Source organism: Salvelinus fontinalis, chromosome 1 (genome assembly GCF_029448725.1).
Source record: "Salvelinus fontinalis isolate EN_2023a chromosome 1, ASM2944872v1, whole genome shotgun sequence".
NCBI classification, from domain to species: domain Eukaryota; kingdom Metazoa; phylum Chordata; class Actinopteri; order Salmoniformes; family Salmonidae; genus Salvelinus; species Salvelinus fontinalis.
In genome coordinates, this window is record NC_074665.1 from 52,625,341 (window position 1) to 52,645,952 (window position 20,612).

General features: G+C 40.1%; 1 protein-coding gene across 5 annotated transcripts in view; it reads right to left on the reverse strand.

The window, feature by feature from the left end:
- The window catches only part of LOC129857559 (receptor-type tyrosine-protein phosphatase epsilon-like), a 57,588-nt gene that overhangs the window by 11,463 nt on the left and 25,513 nt on the right, over nt 1-20,612 (reverse strand). For 4 of the 5 annotated variants that reach the window (XM_055925923.1, XM_055925955.1, XM_055925945.1 and 1 more), the window contains exons 3-12: nt 20,145-20,216; nt 15,357-15,453; nt 14,847-14,920; nt 4,029-4,165; nt 3,768-3,858; nt 3,540-3,616; nt 3,371-3,407; nt 3,096-3,193; nt 2,442-2,561; nt 1,774-1,937 (exon numbers count right to left, since the gene is read on the reverse strand). In XM_055925923.1, coding sequence (XP_055781898.1) covers nt 1,774-1,937; nt 2,442-2,561; nt 3,096-3,193; nt 3,371-3,407; nt 3,540-3,616; nt 3,768-3,858; nt 4,029-4,165; nt 14,847-14,920; nt 15,357-15,453; nt 20,145-20,216 — 967 coding nt within the window. Of the gene's footprint in view, nt 1-1,773; nt 1,938-2,441; nt 2,562-3,095; nt 3,194-3,370; nt 3,408-3,539; nt 3,617-3,767; nt 3,859-4,028; nt 4,166-13,837; nt 13,979-14,846; nt 14,921-15,356; nt 15,454-20,144; nt 20,217-20,612 lie in introns of those variants that run through there. The other variant, XM_055925965.1, reaches the window with a different exon arrangement.

The following is a 20,612-nucleotide window of genomic DNA, read 5'->3' on the forward strand; positions in this document are numbered from 1 at the left end:
TTTGGTGCGAAAAGTACAAATCAATCCCAGAACAACAGTAAAGGACCTTGTGAAGATGCTGGAGGAAACAGGTACAAAAGTATCTATATCCACAGTAAAACGAGACCTATATAAACATAACCTGAAAGGCTGCTCAGCAAGGAAGAAGCCACTGCTCCAAAACTGCCATAAAAAAGCCAGACTACGGTTTGCAACTGCATATGGGGACAAAGACGTTAATTTTTTGGGAGAAATGTCCTCTGGTCTGATGAAACAAAAATAGAAGCATTTGGCCATAATGACCATCATTGTGTTTGGAGGAAAATGGGGGAGGCTTGCAAGTCGAAGAACACCATCCAAACCGTGAAGCACGGGGGTGGCAGCATCATGTTGTGGGGGTGCTTTGCTGCAGGAGGGACTGGTGCACTTCACAAAATAGATGGCATCATGAGGCAGGAAAATTATGTGGATATATTGAAGCAACATCTAAAGAGTTCAGTCAGGAAGTTAAAGCTTGGTCGCAAATGGGTCTTCCAAATGGACAATGACCCCAACCATACTTCCAAAGTTGTGGAAAAATGGCTTAAGGACAACAAAGTCAAGGTATTGGAGTGGCCATCACAAAGCCCTGACCTCAATCCCATAGAAAATATGTGGGCAGAACTGAAAAAATTATGTGCGAGCAAGGAGGCCAACAAACCTGACTCAGTTACACCAGCTCTGTCAGGAGGAATGGGCCAAAATTCACCCACCTTAATGTGGGAAGCTTGTGGAAGGCTACCCGAAACGTTTTACCCAAGTTAAACAATTTAAAGGCAATACTTCCAAATACTAACTGAGTGTATGTAAACTTCTGACCAACTGGGAATGTGATGAAATAAATAAAAGCTGAAATAAATCATTCTCTCTACTATTATTCTGACATTTCATATTCTTAAAGTGGTGATCCTAACTGACCTAAGACATGGAATTTTTACAAGGATTAAATGTCAGGAATTGTGAAAAACTGAGTTTAAATGTATTTGGCTAAGGTGTAAGGAAACTTCGGACTTCACCTGAATATAGTAATATTACTATCCAACCAGCAATTTTATGAAGTTGGCTTTATCTAGCCCAGATAGGTTCCCAATCCACCAACTGCATAACTAGCTACCAAGAAGTCATTTCAGGCTATCAAGTTAGAGTAGCTAGCTTGTCTAACTATCTTAGCTGGCATGCCTGCTGGCAATGTTGGTAGACCTTAAAAAAGCAAGCAAATCTAAATGTACTGTATAAGACTCACATTCCGTTCAATCTTTTACCCAGATTTTATCAAAAAGATGCAGAGAAGCATATTTAGTTTCTTTAAAAAAAAGAACCACCAGTCAGGAGGATACAGACAGCTCAAGAGGTATTCTTACTGTAGACATGCAGAAAAATATACATAGAATCAAGCATAATGATTATGGCTCTAGATTGCAGGAAAAGGCTGTTTCAGGTGTTTAAATAATGCACAATTCTCCAACTGACCCCCCATGCCATCCTCACGTATCGTGTGCCCCCTTAGATCGTTCATGATGCCTTTTGGTAAGGTAGTTTCATATGACATGACACAGGCATTGAAATTCCAGCCATACCAGTACTAAATAAAGGGAAGATGATTGGCATACTTTTTTAGTAAACAATTTTACACTATAATCTTGTTAACTTATACATATCATACCGTTTATATTAATCACTATAGCCTTCATTTAGTACAGCCTGTAGATATGAATTCCCAGTTACAATCCCCAGTCTCCTCCCCTGGTTCAGTACCTGCAGTGCACCACGATGGGTCCTGCATAGGACGGGTTGACCGTCTTCACCTTCTTAAGGAACTTGAGCATGCCGATGGGGGAGAAGGGCACCCCAAAGTCTGGCCAGTTGGTGAAGTGGAGCTGGGTGACCATGCAGGGGCCCCTGGGGCCATCACTCCCCTGCTGTTTACAACAGGAAAACACATAAATCATTTAGATAATAAACTGCAAATTGTCACACTCTGATCTATTTCACCTGTCTTGTGCTTGTCTCCACCCCCCTCCAGGTGTCGCTCATTTTCCCCATTATCCCCTGTGCATTTATACCTGTGTTTTCTGTTTGGCTGTTGCCAGTTCGTCTTGTCTCGTCAAGCCTACCAGCGTGTTTTTTCCCGTACTCCTGTTCTCTCTAGTCCGTTTTCTAGTTCTTCCGGTTTTGACCATTCTACCTGCCCTGACCCTGCCTGCCATTCTGTACATTACTGACTCTGCCCTGGATTACTGACCAAAACAGGGTTTGCCTGCAACCTGTTTTGTAATAAACATCTATGATTCGAACTGTCTGCATCTGGGTCTTATCCTGAGTCCTGATAGTAAATACCTGGTCACAGTCTCACACAGCATCACGTTTTCTGAGTGAGGGATCATACGCAGGGTTGTCATGTAGGCACATACAATGACACTTACATATTGTACACAGAACTTGCGCATGGTGTAGTCCACCAGTACAGTAAAGTCCTCTGCTGCCACCCTCACGTTCCCATACATCCAACAGCCCTGGTCTGGCCAGTACTGGTAACACTTGTCCTGAAGAGAGGCAAAATGGACATTCAGCAAAGCAGAAATGACAAAATAGACACTATTTGAATAGTTTCACCAATGTGAATGGCAGAGACTTTTATGGGGACTAATATTACTGACCAGGTGATAGAGTTGCCAGAAGTGATAGTCTGTCAGTCAATAAGTGAATCACTCTGATGTTCTAGACCATTAATGAGACTCTCAGACTAATTATAATCAAGCCTTGGGATGACTTTATCAACAAATTGTTGTGCCGCTAATCCCTCTGTTTTGTTATTTATTGATCAGCCCCTTGAGGTTCAATGGAATGTGATGCCAAGTCATTTGGGGTGACATATTGTATGGATTGGGAATGTAAGGAAAGGGTCAAATAAATTATACCCATGACCTTGAGGTGTGAGAAGACAAGAAGGGGCCTAGCAAAGGCCCTTTAGAACATCTAAGGATGTTGAACTGTCAAATCATTCCACAAGAGATCCCATTAGCAAATCTGAAGATATTCTTTACTGGTTGTATAAGCAGATAGGGGAGCAGTCAAACCTCTTTTCTCTCTTTCAGGTTAGTGAGCATCACTATAGTAGCAGTCTTCTGTTCCCAGACCATCCGCCAAAAGTCTGCCACAGTGTCGTGCATTGGGCCTATGGAAAAGAGAGAGTGACACGGTTACCACACACGTAAGAAGACATACTGTAGATATAAAGTAGGCCTAGTGTGCTGTAAAATAGCATATGCTTACATAAAAGAGTTAATTGAAAAAAATGAATCCTCTAGTAGTACAGTATTTTGCACAATAATGTTGCACATAGCTTATTTACCTTGAGCTGCAATGAATTTGTTCTTCTCTTTATAACCCTGGTGAAAAAATGAAATATGTTTTGGCAAGTTACAGTAGTTATTAGACTGTAATGAGAAAGGAAGTAACACTGGATGCATTGAAATGATTTATAATAGGATGGAACGAAATACACAGTAAATATAACTCACATCTATGTATGAGGCATTTATGTAGTCCGTACAAGAATAACCATCGATTTGAGTTAACAACACTCTGGAATGGTCATCTGTTGAAAATGTCAAAAGAGACAAAATTGTACTAGGAAAACTGGTATCCTATTGATAATTATTTCATTACATGTTATCATTTTATTTGTATCTCTCTTAAGTGGGTTTAATAGTTGCAAAATGTATTCCCATAACAATTCCCTCACTCACATGGTAGGATGTTTGGATATCTGTTCTTGTCCCTGTTGATCACCCTGCTAGCCTCCTCAAAGGAGCTGTGCTGGTAGCCACAGGGCAGTGACTACACAAACACAACACAAACACAGGGGGTCAAAGTATGAAGCCATTAATGAAGCCCTCATACATGCAGCATAATATGTAACAACTATAAACTCTACATGACATTATTAGCATTAACAAATGAAGGTATCACACTCCTGACTACTATGTGTTGTATGAAAAGGAGCCCACATTGAACTCCTCTCTGAAAAGCTTGCAGTCGTCTGCCGAGCATATCCGGAACTGGTCTTCTAGCGAGTCCAGGGGGATGGGGAAGTAACGCTTGGATGGGGATGGGGATCGTGGGAGGAGGACCACTGTCTGCTCTCCTGTGTAAATTAAATACATGTAAACATCAATGTTTTTACATTCAGTACAATAATTGTGATATAACTGAAATAATAGTTATGCATTTTTCTTTTAAAGGGGAAAAGTAAATGACCTAATAACACATGTGATGAGGTGAACATAAGGAGGGTGAAATCATACAGGGATTCATAAAAACAACTGACTGGGTCTTCAACTCTCACTCACACTTGCTAAACATTGTACTTTACATGTGAAAGTTACATTATAACTTACAATAACACACCTCACCATCGCAGGACAGAACATCCTTCTCTCACCCTCACACGGAACCCAAACCGGCTGCGCGCGTGCGCCATCGTGCGCCATCGTGCATAAATGTATTTTGTCCCCCCACACCAAACGCGATCACGACACGCAGGTTAAAATATCAAAACAAACTCTGAACCAATCATATTAATTTGGGGACAGGTCAAAAAGCATTAAACATTTATGGCAATTTAGCTAGCTAGCTTGCACTTGCTAGCTAATTTGTCCTATTTAGCTAGCTTGCTGTTGCTAGTTAATTTGTCCTGGGATATAAACATTGAGTTGTTATTTTACCTGAAATGCACAAGGTCCTCTACTCCACCAATTAATCCACACATAAAATGGTCAACCGAATCGTTTCTTGTCATCTCTCCTCCTTCCAGGCTTTTTCTTCTCTTGACTCTATATTACGATTGGCAACTTTCATAAATTACGTGCATTATCGCCACCGACCTATTTCTTCTTTCAATCCCCCACGTGGGTATAACCAATGAGGAGATGGCACGTGGGTACCTGCTTCTATAAACCTATGAGATCGGAGAGACAGGACTTGCAGCGCGATCTGCGTCAGAAATAGAACTGACTTCTATTTTAGCCATTGGCAATGCAGACGCTCGTTGGCGTGCGCGAGCAGTGTGGGTGCAATAATTGAATAATATAGATTTCTACATTTATTTTGCAACACTCGCCCACGCGACGCGAGCGGTGTAGTCAGCCTGTCAGTTTCCAATCTGGGTGTAAAGCTTGATTCCTCCCTGACCTTTGACAGCCACATCAGACACCTTTGTAAAGCGTCATTCTATCACCTCAAGCACATTGCCAAACTCTGTACCACCCTCACTCAGTCTGATACAGAAAAGCTTGTCTATGCCTTTATCTCCTCGAGGCTGGTTTACTGCAACACACCCTTCATCAGGATCCCTGGCAGGAGTCTCCAGAAGCTCCAATACATCCGGAACAGAGCTGCCAGAGTGTGGAAACGCCACCACATCACCCCCGTTCTGGCATCTCTGCAATGCCTCCCAGTCTCATTCCGGATTGAATTCAAAACCCTCCTGCTGATTTTCCAGTGTATTCATGGCAATGCCCCTCCTTATCTCAAATAACTGCCCTCCCTTAACCCCACACTCAGCTAGACTGCCTCAACCTCTGGAATGCCCTTCCGGACCACCTGAAGGTACCACAGACTCTGGGCTCCATTAAAATGGTCCTAAATACCTTTCTCTCTAAGAAGGCTTTCTGCTGATAGCTGTGCTCCTTTTTTTATATACATATTTTTTTATAATTATTTATCACATAAAACACAAGGAATGGGTAACATTAAAGTATTAGAACATGAAGGACAAACGATACAGCATCAAGACACTATCAAACATGTATTAGTCTTTCCGCAACAGAGCCATCCTTATCCATCCTTATGTGTGAGGGTGCGTGATAGTGATATAAAATATGTCATAGTTTCCTTTTTCATGATCACAATCTTGTGAAACCCGAACCCTCCAAGATCCCCCCCACAGTTCCCCAATAGCTATCCCTCAACCATTCGAGACCCCTCGCACAGTCCCCCCCCCCCAGAAAAATAATAATAAATACAATTAATTCCATTCCCCACCCCCAATGCAAATGCAAATTAATTACTTAAAAATCATACAATGTGATTTTCTGGATTTTTGTTTTAGATTCCGTCTCTCACAGTTTAAGTGTACCTATGATAAAAATTACAGACCTCTACATACTTAGACCTCTACAAGTAGGAAAACCTGCAAAATCGGCAGTGTATCAAATACTTGTTCTCCCCACTGTATCTTTCAACTATGCTATGATGTTTAATGTACAATTTCAATCTATCTAATCAAATAGAATATACAGATTGCGTGTTGAAGATAAATACTTTTACTAATAGTATTAGTATTTTACTAATTGACTGACCCGGTCTCTCCAAATCTCCTAACAGTACGATTTCTAGGGTCAATTTTTGATCAATGCTATGCATTTTCAGCCATTCCTGAACCTGAGACCAGAAACAGGCTACCTAAGGGCAATACCAAAATAAATGGTCTATTGATTCTGTATCCTCACAACAAAATCTGCAGAGCTTCGATGATTTTATGCCCCAAATATTCAAAATTTTGTTGGTGAAAAGAATTCTATATAATAATTTTAGCTGAAAAGCACGAAGTCTTGAATCTTGCGTTGTTTTATATATCAACTCGTACACCCTGTACCATGGAATCGGTACATCAAAAATCTCTATTTTGCAATCTGTATGGCACAGTTCTCAACATCCTGGTCCTCAAATGAAACTGGTATACTTTCCTATTTATGCTATTTTTATTCCTCCGCCAGTTTTGATCCTTTATATTGGGCAGACAGACCAGCTCCCTACCTCCTCTCGCTGCTTTTATATTTAATAATCTCAACCCACCCAATTCATATTCATTATATAGATATGCTCGTTTTATTTTGTCTGGTTTAGCGTCCCAGATAAAGGTAAATATTTTTTGCTCATATGATTTGAAAAACGAATTATCAGGAGTAGGCAGCACCATAAGTAAGTGAGTAAACTGAGGTATGACTAAGGAGTTAATCAGGGCAATTTTTCCATAAATAGACAGGTATTTACCTCTCCATGGTTGCAGGATCTTGTCTATTTTTACAAGTTTTCTATTGAAATTCATTGTGGAGAGCTTATTTATATATTTTGAGATATGAATCCTGAGTATGTCTACTTCACCATCAGACCATTTTATAGGTAAGCTAAAGGTAATGTAAAAGTTGTATTTTTTAAGGATCCAATACGTAATATTGTACACTTAACATAATTAGGTTTTAGTACAGTGAGTACAGAAAAGTTATCTAGATCTTTAATGAGACATTGCAGGGATCTAGCTTGCGGACTTAACATAAAACTTGAGTCATTGGCGTACATGGACACCTTCGTTTTTAAGCCTTGGATTTCTAATCCTCTAATGTTGCTATTGGATCTGATTTTAATAGCTAGCATTTCGATGGCCATAAGGATATGGTGACAGCGGACACCCTTGTTTAACTCCTCTTGACAATTCAAAACTCTCTGAGAAGTAGCCGTTATTTACTATTTTACACCTGGGGTTGCTATACATTATTTTTACCCATTTTATAAGAGAATCACCGAAATTGAAAAAATCCAGGCATTTATAAATAAAATCCAGTCTTACTTTATCAAATGCCTTTTCAAAATCCGCTATAAATACCATTCCTGGCTTCTTAAATGTTTCATGATGTTCTATTATTTCTAGTAGTTGTCGTATATTATCTCCAATGTATCGTCCATGTAAGAAACAGTCTGATAAGGATGAACAATATCTGGTAAAACCCTTTTAATTCTGATTGCTATGCATTTTGATAGTATTTTTGCATCACAACATTGAAGTGTAAGGGGCCTCCAGTTTTTTAGATAGACCGGGTCTTATTATTTGCCACCTGGGTCTTGTTTTAATAATAGAGAAATCAGACCTACCTGACAGACTACCATTTCTATAGGAGTAGTTAAAACAATGGAGCTTTAAGTATATCAAAAAACACTTGATATACCTCTACTGGTATGCCATCAAGCCCTGGGGTTTTTCCAGACTGAAAGGATTTAATAGCCTCAAAAGTTTCTTCCTCTGTAATTTGGCCTTCGCACTGATCTTTCTGTACATTTGTTTAATTTTTATTTTTTTAAGTATTTGGAAATAATTCCTTACCGTAATCTTCATTCAGTGGGAGAGGATGAGACAGAAAAGAGAACATATGCCTAAAATAATTAGCTTCCTCTTTTAAAATATAATTCGGAGAATAATAGATGACTCCTTCTTCAGTAACGAGTTTCTGCAAATTATTTTTGTTAGCGTTCCTGTGTTGGAGATTCAGGAAGAATTTTGTGCATTTTTCTCCATATTCCATCCAGTTTGCTTTATTTTTGTAATAGATTACATTAGATCGTTCTTGAATAAGTTCAAGTTATTTTTATTTTTCCTCTAACTTATTTTGTATCTCTGTAGTATTGTTTTTATTGCTATCTATCTGTACTATTAGTTCATGGATTTCCCTTCTTAGTCTTGTTTCTTTAGCCAGAAACTGCTTTTTTATTATTGATAAATATTCAATTGAATGTACATTTAAAGGTATCCCAAACAATAAGGGGATTTGCTGAACCTATATTATACTGGGAAAATTCAGTTATAAATTATTTTGTCTTAGTTAAAAATAAGTTGTCCTCCAGTAAACTTTGATTACATTTCCAATATCCCCGTCCACGTGGAAAATCTATAAGAGTTATGTGAATGCGAATTAGATGATGATCCGATCGCATTCTGTCTCCTATTAAAACTTTTTTAACCTTTGATGCAAGAGAGAAAGAGACAAGTAGTCAAGACGACTAGCTTGATTAAGTCTCCTCCATGTATATCTCACTAGGTCGGGGTTTTTTAGTCTCCAAATATCCACTATTTCTAATGTGTGCATAATATTTGTGATTTCCTTAAGGGTAAAGTGATGATAGTTTGTAGAGTGATTACCTTTACGGTCTATTGAGGTACTTAACACTGTGTTAGTCTCCTACCATAATGATTAGATCATTTGTTGCCTGTAAGTTCAATAAATTGGTATAAATGTTTTCGAAGAAGTGTGGATCATCCTGATTTGGACCATATAGATTAATGAGCGAAATCTCTTTTTCATCCACTTTCATATTCAAAAGGATCCACCTTCCTTGCGAATCATTCCTGACTATTTGCACATTCAGATCGACATTTTTGTTAATTAATATCATCACACCCTTTGAGTTCCTTTGTCCACGACAGAAAATCATTTCACCACCCCATTCCTTTTTCCACGCAACTTCATCTAAGGATGTAGAGTGAGTTTCCTGTAAACAGTATATGTTATCTTCCTTTTCTTTTAGCCATGTAAAGACTGATCTTTTTTTATAATCTGCCAAATCTTTACAATTATAACTAGCTATACTTATTTCACCCCTTACTATAACTAGATACTATTCTCAGGCTAAATTGACCATAATTCGTGCTTGTAAAGTTACTGCCATCAGAGGTATTATGGCGGTCAAAGTTAGAGCTTTCAAATGTCTGATATTTAGAATTCAAGAAATAGTTTCAAGCAATATTTGTTTTATTCCCTTGCCTGTTTGCTTGTGAGCCAATGCCAAAGATGTTAGAAAATTGAGACAAATTATGTGTGTAACAAATCTGAGTAGGTTGATGTGTATGATATTGGCTATGATATAATGAGAGTGTGTATGATGTCTGTATAAGAGTAAGACTATAATTTGTGATGTCCAAATAAATAATAACTCTGCCAATTTGCATGTTTGAGTGTCTATGTGTGTAACATGTAGTGCGTACAGCCTTAATATTAATAATTGTAATCCATATCATATCACATTCATAGTTGCATCATAATTACCTTTAACATAATTGAATAACACATCCCAGCATTTCCATAGCAATTGGCATTTCACATGATCATGAAAGAAACCTTGCATTACTATAGACGGCTTCACTAGAGTACAAATGTAATCCGTACAATATGTTATTATTCTCCAATGCCCCTATTTTGATATCTTCTCCTTGCTTGTTGTAAACATATATAAACTTGTAGACAAATACATAAAAAAGATAGACAAACAATAAAACCATTAAATTATAAAATAGTTCTCGACAATAGAGAGATAGAGAGAAGAGAAGAGAAAAGAGAGATGCCTGTGCTACTTTGTGTCCTTGTCCCTTGTAGCATCAGCTGTGTTCTTTGTGTCAGTTGACCTGTTTAGTTGTGTTCATTATTTTCTATTTGGTATTTTCTTTAATATCATATTTTATGCACTTTGAGATTGTGTATAATGAAAAGTGCTTTACAAATGTAATAAATTATAATTATTAATTACAAGGTCAGAAAGTTACAATGAATTTTGCTTCAACTGCATGTGGTAAGGTAGACAGTGAATCTTTGTATAATTTTCTACCATTTTAGACGTGTTAATTCGTCTTGACAGATCTCAATAGCAGAATATGCCTTCAGTAGGATATCGCTACAGAATAGACCTGACTTTGTGTTTTGATTGTGACGACTTATCTAGAGACCAGATCAGTATTGAAATTCAACAAGAACTATGTACACACAACCTAAGGCATGCATCAGATCCCACAACACATACTCAATGGTTCAAATTAAATATTATATACATAATTAGGGCTGTGGCGGTCATGAAATTATGTCAGACGGTTATTGTCATGCAAAAGCCTGCCGGTCTCATGGTAATTGGCTGTTAATTAACATAAACACGTTAAGCATCTCCAGGCCACCAGCATAGAAGCCGCTGATGCGTGCCTTTGGAACCTATACAGTGCATTTGGAAAGAATTCAGACTCCTTGACTTTTTCCACATTTTGTTACGTTACAGCCTTGTTCTAAAATGGACTGAATATTTCCCCCCCCTCAATCTACACACAATAACCCCTAATGACAAAATGAACAGTTTTTTTTTTTAAATGTATTAAAATGTACATAAGTAATCAGACCCTTTGCTATAGAGATTCGAAATTGAGCTCTGGTACATCCTGTTTTTATTGATCATCCTTGAGATGTTTCAACAACTTGATTGGAGTCCACCTGTGGTAAATCCAATTGATTGGACCTGATTTGGAAAAGCACACACCTGTCTATATACAGTGCATTCTGAAAGCATTTAGACCCCTTGACTTTTTCCACATTTTGTCACATTACAGCCTTATTCTAAAATGGATTAAATTGTATTTTTTCCTCATGACAGCCTGCTTGGAATTTATCTACAGGCTTCTAAAGGACTCTCAGACCATGAGAAACCAGATTCTTTGGTCTGATGAAACCAAGATTGAACCTTTTGGCCTGAATGCCATGCGTCATGTCTGGAGGAAACCTGGCACCATCTCTACGGTGAGAAATGGTGGTCGCACCATCATGCTGTGAGGATGTTTTTCAGCGGCAGAGACTGGGAGACTTGTCAGGATCAAGGTAAAGATGAACGGAACAAAGTACAGAGATCATTGATGAAAACCTGCTCCATAAACAAGATTCTCTGGTCTGATGAAACCAAGATCGAACTCTTTGGCTCGAATACCAAGCGTCACATCTCCAGGAAACCTGTCACCATCCCTACGGTAAAGCATGGTGGTGGCAGCATCATGCTGTGGGAATGTTTTTCAGCAGAGGGGACTGGGAGACTAGTCAGGATCGAGGGTAAAATTAACAGAGCAAAGTATAGAGAGATCCTTGATGAAAAGCTGCTCCAGAGTTTTCAGGACCTCAGACTGGGGCAAAGTTTCACCTTCCAACAGGACAACAACCCTAAGCACACAGCCAAGACAATGCAGGAGTGGCTTCGGGACAAGTCTCTGAATGTCCTTGAGTGGCCCAGCTAGAGCCCAGACTTGAACCCGATCGAACATCTCTGGAGAGACCTGAAAATAGCTGTGTAGCGAAGCTCCCCATCCAACCTGACAGAGCTTGAGAGGATTTGTAGAGAAGAATGTGAGAAACTCTCCAAATACAGGTGTGCCAAGCTTGTTGCATCATACACAAGAAGACTTGAGGCTGTAATCACTGCCAAAGGTGCTTCAACAAAGTACTGAGTAGGTGGTCTGAATTCTTATGTTAATGTGATATTTGCATATATAGGCTTATGCATATGCTCTAATATGCATATGTGCCCAACCGGCTCAAAATCGTTGTTATGTAGCAAAATTTGAAATTGAGTTTTTTACATTGGATAAAAGTAGAGACTCTGTACACAATGGTATATCATACACTACAGTGGAGAAACAATGGGAAAGTAACTTTACTTTGAAAGTTGATAAACTTGTAATCTCACTTTTGAGAAAATGGCCTTTGAATGTTTCGGTACTACTATTGGAGAGCGCTTTGTCTACACCCATTCAGCATCGTTCACACCAAATTAAGCTTTATCCCCACCCATCTCTTTAAGGGTTGATCCGAATGTACTAACAACAGCAGTCAAGCACCCAAGCTAACTTGCTAGCTACTTCCAGACATTTAAGTGAGAGAGAACAGATCACTGAACATTACTCGCCCTAGCAGAGCTGGTTAGGCTGTTATGTTATCCAGAGCGTTGGTGACTGCAACTGTGCTGTCAGATTGTCCGTTTGTAAATTCAGAGCATTTCGTGATCAGAGCGCACACCGGACGCTCTGGCCGATGAGTAGGGTTGATCCGAACGTTCTGACTTCACAACGGCAGTCAAGTACCCAAGCTAACTGACTAACATTGACTACTTCCAAACACATAATGAGAGAACACTCCACAATTTGACTCACCCTGGCAGAGCTGGTGAGGCTGTTTTTTTGTTATCCAGAGCGTTGGTGACTGTAACTGTGCTGCTGGCAACAATTGAACTACGCTTTTCTGCAGACGTTTACTGACACCGGCCATATTAAACGGGTGTATTCTGCTCTCTCTGGCACACTCAGACAAGAGTGCTCTAAAATCGGAGTAGATGGCCAGACTGAATTTACGAATGCACCCGAAATGGTTACTTGCATAGTGGAGTCTTTGGTTAAGACATGTAGCTAGCTAGCTAGGTAAACAATGAACCATAATCACAAATCATGACATTTAATACCCTGCATGAATCTGCAGGTAGCTAACCAACCAGGTTCAATGTTAGCTAGCTATCATCATGCTAGCCAAGCAAACGGCTCTTTGTCAAAATTTGAAACGTGTAATATCTGAAAATGTATAGTTAGCTAACGCACTGTAACATACAATGTACCTTATTTTAGAGCCCAAAAACATAATATTTCCAGGTCAACTGTAATATGAATACCATTGTAAAGCACAATTTCTCCCCTTTCCAGCAAAATCATTGACGTGACCTTCATGCTGCTCGTCTCTGCATAACTGAAGAAGGCAATGAGCTCCGTCGGGTCTTTTTAAAAATGGTGGGTGGGGAAGCGAAACCTACTGCGTGGCAGGGGAAGGGGGAGATGAGCCATGTGGGGAAACAGCTTTTTTCATCCGATCTGTCCAACATCACCTCTAAAATGTAAATAAAACCACTATAAAGAGTTTATTAAATGTGTCATTGCATACCTATTTGAAGGTTTGTGTCGAAATTGAATTGGGTTTTTAGGGCGGCGCTAAGGGTCAGTTTTTTTCAACTTTTCTCCAATACTATCGGACCATTACCATGTCAACCAACGCTGGCATAGAAACGTAGTTCACACCCCAGATTTTGATGCCAACACAGTTGCTACAGTCCCATTAGTTTTCATCGCAGCCTCGTTTGAATGCCGCGGTTGCACACATTTGTACGGGATGGGGTTAGTCAATAGTAGCTAGCTAGACTATCTTACCCATATACATCATTCAAGGTTGGACGGGTCTCCTGTCGGATGCCATGGTTGCCCTTAGTTTGACGATGTAATTCGGAAACATGTGTTTTCTCCATCTCCTTAGCTATCATACTCGAAGTCCACTGATTTCAAAATGCAGTCCTCCAGAAAGTAGAGAGCAACACTTATGCAGTTTTAATACACAATAAATGTTTTAAAAAGCAGCGTTCGACAGGATTACCTAGACATACTGACCAGCTCAAATAGACAGAAGCATGCTATGTAGCAGACCAATCCAAACTTATCTCTCGGCATGTCTAGCCCACTCATCATCTCAGCCAATCATGGCTAGTGGGAAGGTTGCTGGCTTTTTCTATGGCTAAACCAACTAGGCTCGTAATTTAACAATTTCATTCGTAATTACAGATGGCATACACGTTTGTTAATAAGGCACATGAAAGTGCACATTTCTGCCAAAAAACACATTTTGACAAATAAAGTTTACGTTCAAACGGCTCCCCTGTGAAGTAGTGACCCGCGACATCTGCCTAGTTTCCTGAAACAGGTCACATATGGATGTTTTGAATTAATCATCCATCACTTTCGAAAGCGCTGTCCATTTCGTTGTGTTAGGCTTTGAAACATCCACAACGACCATGTTTTACACTCAGTTTCAACCTGTTGTTGAACTCCTTTCTTCAAATTGATCGTCACAGTGAGTAGAATTTTAAAAGCACATACTCTTTTGATGATAAGTGTTTGATGTGATTTTCAATTGCATTTGCGTTGATGTCAGATGACAATACAGCCCTGAGCCCTGAGTACCAGGCCATTAGAACCCGATGATCGTTAGCGAGTTGGGTACTACTAACGCATGGCTAGAGTGCATAAGAGGAGATTACTGTGAGTCAATGGTCAAGTGGAATTTTACTGTGGTCAAGACTCCGGTGTGCCGGTGTGGCGGAAATACAGTTACCGCAACAGTCCTACACATAAGATGTATGTGGAAATGTGAAGTTGTGAGACGTACCTTGATCTTCCAAGAAGCCATTTGGAATCTTCTTATCAACTGAGGTGACAAGAGCCTTCCTGTGGTTTCTAAACCTAACCAGAGAGTGTGACAGAGAAGAGGAAAAGGAAACAAAAGAGGAAAGAACTAAAACGTTATCCGACTATAACCGATGAAAGAGAAGATTTCAGCTCAACAAGTCAGAATAAATAGAAACCCACCATCTGTACAGTAAGCTGTTCTTTCTCATGAGAAGCACAGAGTATCCTCACCACTGAGAGAGGAGTTGACTGAGTGACTGAGTGAGTCAGAGAGCATGGTATAATAACACCCAGCTAGGCAGGCACACACACACACACACACACACACACACACACACACACACACACACACACACACACACACACACACACACACACACACACACACACACACACACACACACACACACACACACACAATGTGGGGGTGGGCTGGGCTGATGATAAAGGAAAGGATGGGGGTGAGGTGAAGCCACCCAGTGTTTGTTACCTTAGGAAGTATACTGTCGGGAGAACGATGATGATGAGAAGAAGAGAGATGACCAGCATAGAGGAAAGTACATGGGCACCCTGGGGGGTGGGGTTTTCTGGGAAACAAAGATAAATATATTATTTTGTATACTACACATACAAGTGTTGTCAATATTTTCACATCTATATGCACCCATTTAAATAGATAATTGCACTGTGCATGTCTAACAATTGTTTACATTTAGGATCGTGTTAATGTATGCTGATTGTTCTGGGCCTCGTTTCCCAGAGCCTTCATAGCGTTAAGCTCATCGCTAGAACCATCTTTAGTAGCTGAGTTTCTCAAAACCATAGTTACTAAAGAGGCACTTAAACGCTTTTTATTTACCGACTGCCTCAGACCACTCGTAGAACAGCTAAGTGCGGTGTCAGATGCTTTTTTCCCCCTTCCGCATCAATTCATACACAGAAGATATACGGTAAACACAGAATGAAGAGCTATACCTGTCTCTAACGAAGTTGACTACAAATACAAGCAAATAATAAAATGATGCTTCAAATGAAAATGTAGATGACTGCAAAAGATAAATACATTGTAGGGCAGGTAGGCATATATATTTCAATCACATTAACATACATTTTATATTCATTCCATTGAATTCTATTTTGCTAATTCTAGGCTGCTGGCTGTAATGTTTTCCTCATATTTCATGATGTGTAACAACATGTGCGCAGGTTTATAACTACATGAGGACATGGAGGTCAGGAACTTTTTGCAAACTTGAAAATAAATAAATATATTATGGCTGTCAAACAATTAAAATAATTAATCGCGGCCTCCCGAGTGGCGCAGCGGTCTAAGGCACTGCATCGCCGTGCTTGAAGAGCCCCTACAGACCTGTGTCACAACCGGCCGTGAACGGGAGTACCATAGGGTGTTGCACAATTCTCCCAGTGTCGTCAAGGTTTGGTTGGGTGGGCTTTACTTGGCTCATCGTGCTCTAGCGACTCCTTGTGGCAGGCCGGGTGCCTGCAGGCTGACTCTGTCGTCAGTTGAACGGTGTTTCCTCCGACACATTAGTGCGTCTGGCTTCCAGGTTAAGTGGGAAGGTGTTAAGGAGTGTGGTTTAGCAGTTCATGTTTTGGAGGACTCATGACTCGACCTTTGACTCTCCCGAGTCCGTTGGGGAGTTGCAGCGATGAGACAAGATCGCAATTGGATATCACAAAATTGGGGAGAAATAGATGGAAAAGTCTTGTAACTTACTAATGCTCTCTCTCACAAACACACACATTCTTGTACAGGTAACCTTGTGGGGACACATAATTCAGTCCCATTCAAAATCCTATTTTCCCTAACCTTAACCCAAAAACCTAACCGTAACCCTAAACCCAACCCTAGCTCCTAACCCTAAACCCAACCCTAGCTCCTAACTCTAATTCTGATGTCTAATGTTCCCAGTTGGTCAATTTTTTAATTTGTTTACTATTATTGTGGAGACCATAAGTCCCCACAAGAATAGTTACACACACCACTCAGCCATTCCAAATGATTGCTCTTCCAATTACTGATTGGAGGGTTAGCTATAAGAAAACAATTACTGTCTCTATGGACACAAAGAACAAAGAGCATTAACTTGTCCAACAATGTCATGAATTCCACAGAACATAAACCTGTGACCATACACTTCAGTCATCCTCCTGTTTCTTTTCACTGAGCCAGTAGCAAGACAAACAAGACTGTTGACATTTTCAGATGATAAAGCTGCTCTTTACTTTTGCACGATATGCCCAGAGAGTGAAAACAACCTCTCACAAGGTACTGATGTAGCAGGCGTTGCCAGGTACCTTTGTGCAATGCAGGCCAGCCTGGTGTGTGCCCCTGCATGCTGTGACCACCACTGTAGTTTACACTCCTCCATGTTGTTGCTGGGCTCTACCTTGTAACGCTCTACACATTTCTCAATGAACTCCTCCTCTTCATCAGAGTCCGACTCAGAAGAATTAAACAAAAGGGCAGCCTTCTTTGTTTTGGGCTCTGACTCTGTTGCTTTATCAGGTTGCTGTGCAGGCCTCTCTTCCTTCAGAAAGTTGCTGACCAAAGCCCACACCTCACCCTTCTCAGATCTGGGAAGGCACTTAAGGTCCTTAAACCTTGGGTTGAGAGCTATGGCGATCTTCAGCCATGTGATGTTGGTGTTTTCCTTGCGTTTCTCCAGGTCTGTTGTGAATGTCAGCTTGAATCTTACCATGTAGGCAGGGTCATCATCAGAGCTCTCCATCACCCAAAAGAGATGACACAAAGCAGGCAACACCTCTGAGCAGGAAATGTACTTCTCTCCTATCAGAAGTTCAGTCAAGTACCTGCAGTGAAAGATAATTCAAAATTACTTCAGTCAATTGTGAGAGGCTTGTTACACACAGACTCTTTCTCTCACACACGCACACACAATGAAACAATTTCTCTCTCACACATAGACACACAACATCTTATTATAACACTAATATAGAGATAAAGAATATTACCTGCAGGGCTCCCATAGTGCCTCCAGGTTCTACAGTTGTGTTCAAAAGGCAGATGTCTCGCTGCTGCAATCATGTTGCGTGCACTGTCTGTGCAAACTGTGGTAACTTTGTTTTCAATGTTCCACTGCTTTGCTAGATCCATGAAATGCCGAGCGCACGTTTCAGCATAGTGACTGTCTTCTGTCTTCATTATGGCCATAGCGTATGAATGCAGTTTCCAGTTTTTATTGATGTGGTGCGCAGTAACCCCAAGGTAGTTGTGGATACAGACAGAAGTCCAGTGGTCTCCTGTGAGAGCAACAGCCATTGCATGTTTCAACTCCTCCGCAATCGTAGCCCTCTCGCTTTCACAAGGCTTGTGTATTTTTGTAACGACGATGGCTCGAGGGTAACTCATACGTTGAGTCATCCGATCCTATCCAAATAATATCCCTCAAGCCTTCGTCCTCCACAGTGTTAGCTCGCTGCTCGTCGACTTGTCCATAGGCCTCCAGCGCGCATACTCTTCTAGCTTAGCCTGCCAAAGATGTCCTCTAGTGCTACTATTAACGTTACTTGTATTGCCTGCGTCAACAGGATATTTTGCTTGTAAATGATAAAGAAGATTTGATGTTCAGTACCAGTCAAATATTTGGACACACCTCCTCATTCCAGGTTTTAACTTTATTTTTTATATTTTCTACATTGCAGAACAATAGTGAAGACATCAAAACTATGAAATAAACACATATGTAAACATGTCGTAACCAAACAAGTAGCCACCCTTTGCCTTGATGACAGCACACTATTGGCATTCGTTCAATCAACTTAATGAGGTAGTTTATTTTTTATTTTTTTTATTTTACCGTTATTTTACCAGGTAAGTTGACTGAGAACACGTTCTCATTTGCAGCAACGACCTGGGGAATAGTTACAGGGGAGAGGAGGGGGATGAAGTCAACTGGAATGCATTTCAATTAACAGGTGTAACAGGTGTACCTAAAAGTTAATTTGTGGATTTTCTTTCCTTAATGTGTTTGAGCCAATCAGTTGTGTTGTGACAAGGTAGGGTTGGTATACAGAAGATAGCCATATTTGGTAAAAGACCAAGTCCATATTATGGCAAGAACAGCTCAAATAAGCAAAGAGAAATGACAGTCCATCATTACTTTAAGACATGAAGGTCAGTCAATGAAAAGAATCAAGAACTTTGAAAGTTTCTTCAAGTGCAGTCGCAAAAAACATCAAGCACAATAATGAAACTGCCTCATGATGACCACCACAGGAATGGAAGACCCAGAGTTACCTCTGCTACAGAGGATAAGTTCATTATAGTTAAGAGGATAAGTTCATTATTCAACCCTACAAATTTGTTTGATATAGAAAAACCGGGTTTTCGGAAGGTTTTTTGAACTTATGTTTATTAAATTAGGACAAATATTAATTGCATTCCACCAATGAGGCCACTAGATGTCGATTTGGTAATTTGACTGCAGGAAGGGCTAGATGTACTCGTAGGGCTAATATCAACAACATGCATGTCAATCTTTTGGCTCAAAGTAGAGGAGAGATTGACTGTATCACTACTTGTCTCTGTGAGAGGTATTGATGTGTTGAAAGCACTGAAGTGTCTGTACGAACTGGTAACACACAGCTCAGACACCCACATTCTTAGAAAAAAGGGTACCAAAAGGGTTCTTTGGCTGTCCCCATATGAGAACCCTTTTTGGTTCCAGTTAGAACCCTTTTGGGTCACAGTCCCCAAGTCCAGAACAGACTCTGAGAAATGCACTGTACTACATGGAACTGTCTTCCACATCAAGTAACTCTCAAGCGAGCAGTAAAATAAGAAAAGAAAAACGGACAAAACAACACCTCACAGCACAATGCAGACACACACACAAAGCCTTAGCAGCAGCTAATGGGGATCCTAATAAATACTAAAATGATAGGTTCAGCATTTAGAATAAGCCGCCTCTATATCTGCAGCCAGAAGTGGTCATATATCTCTAGGAGCTGATCTGTCGTTAGTATTGTGGAATAATTATAATGCGAAGGTAAGATTTGAATGGAGAAAACTGATCCGAGAGCAGCGCTGCTTTTCTTTCGATCCCATCAGTATCGACAGATGTTCTAGCGTTGCACTTAATGAACGTTCTCTCTACGTGCTTGTTTGGGAAACACTTAAAAAGTTGACTCGTAAATAACGATGCATCCGGTAAGATCATCGAAATGCTTAAATTACATCGCAACTGGGAAACGAGGCCCTGTTTGATTCCCTATTCGTATGAAAGTTACTTACCTGTAGTCTGGTTCTCATGAGAGGAGTTATTCAAGGTTATTATAGTTGCAGTCAGAAACAACACCATTGTGACTGTGGAGATAAAACAGAACATGAGTGAATACATGTTTTTTACGCTTCAGCTACTCTCTGTTCATCATAGATGCATAGTCACTTTAACGATACCTACATGTACATACTACCTCAATAAGCCTGACTAACAGGTGTCTGTATATAGCCTTGCTACTCTTTTTTCAAATGTCTTTTTACTGTTGTTTTATTTCTTTACTTACCTACACACACACACACACACACATACCTTTTTTTCCCGCACCATTGGTTAGAGCCTGTAAGTAAGCATTTCACTGTAAGGTCTATTGTTGTATTCGGCGCACGTGACAAATAAACTTTGATTTGATTGGATTTGAATGCTGTAAAAAAAAAATCCACTAACTAAATTCCACTAGAGGGCGCCCACGATACAAACCA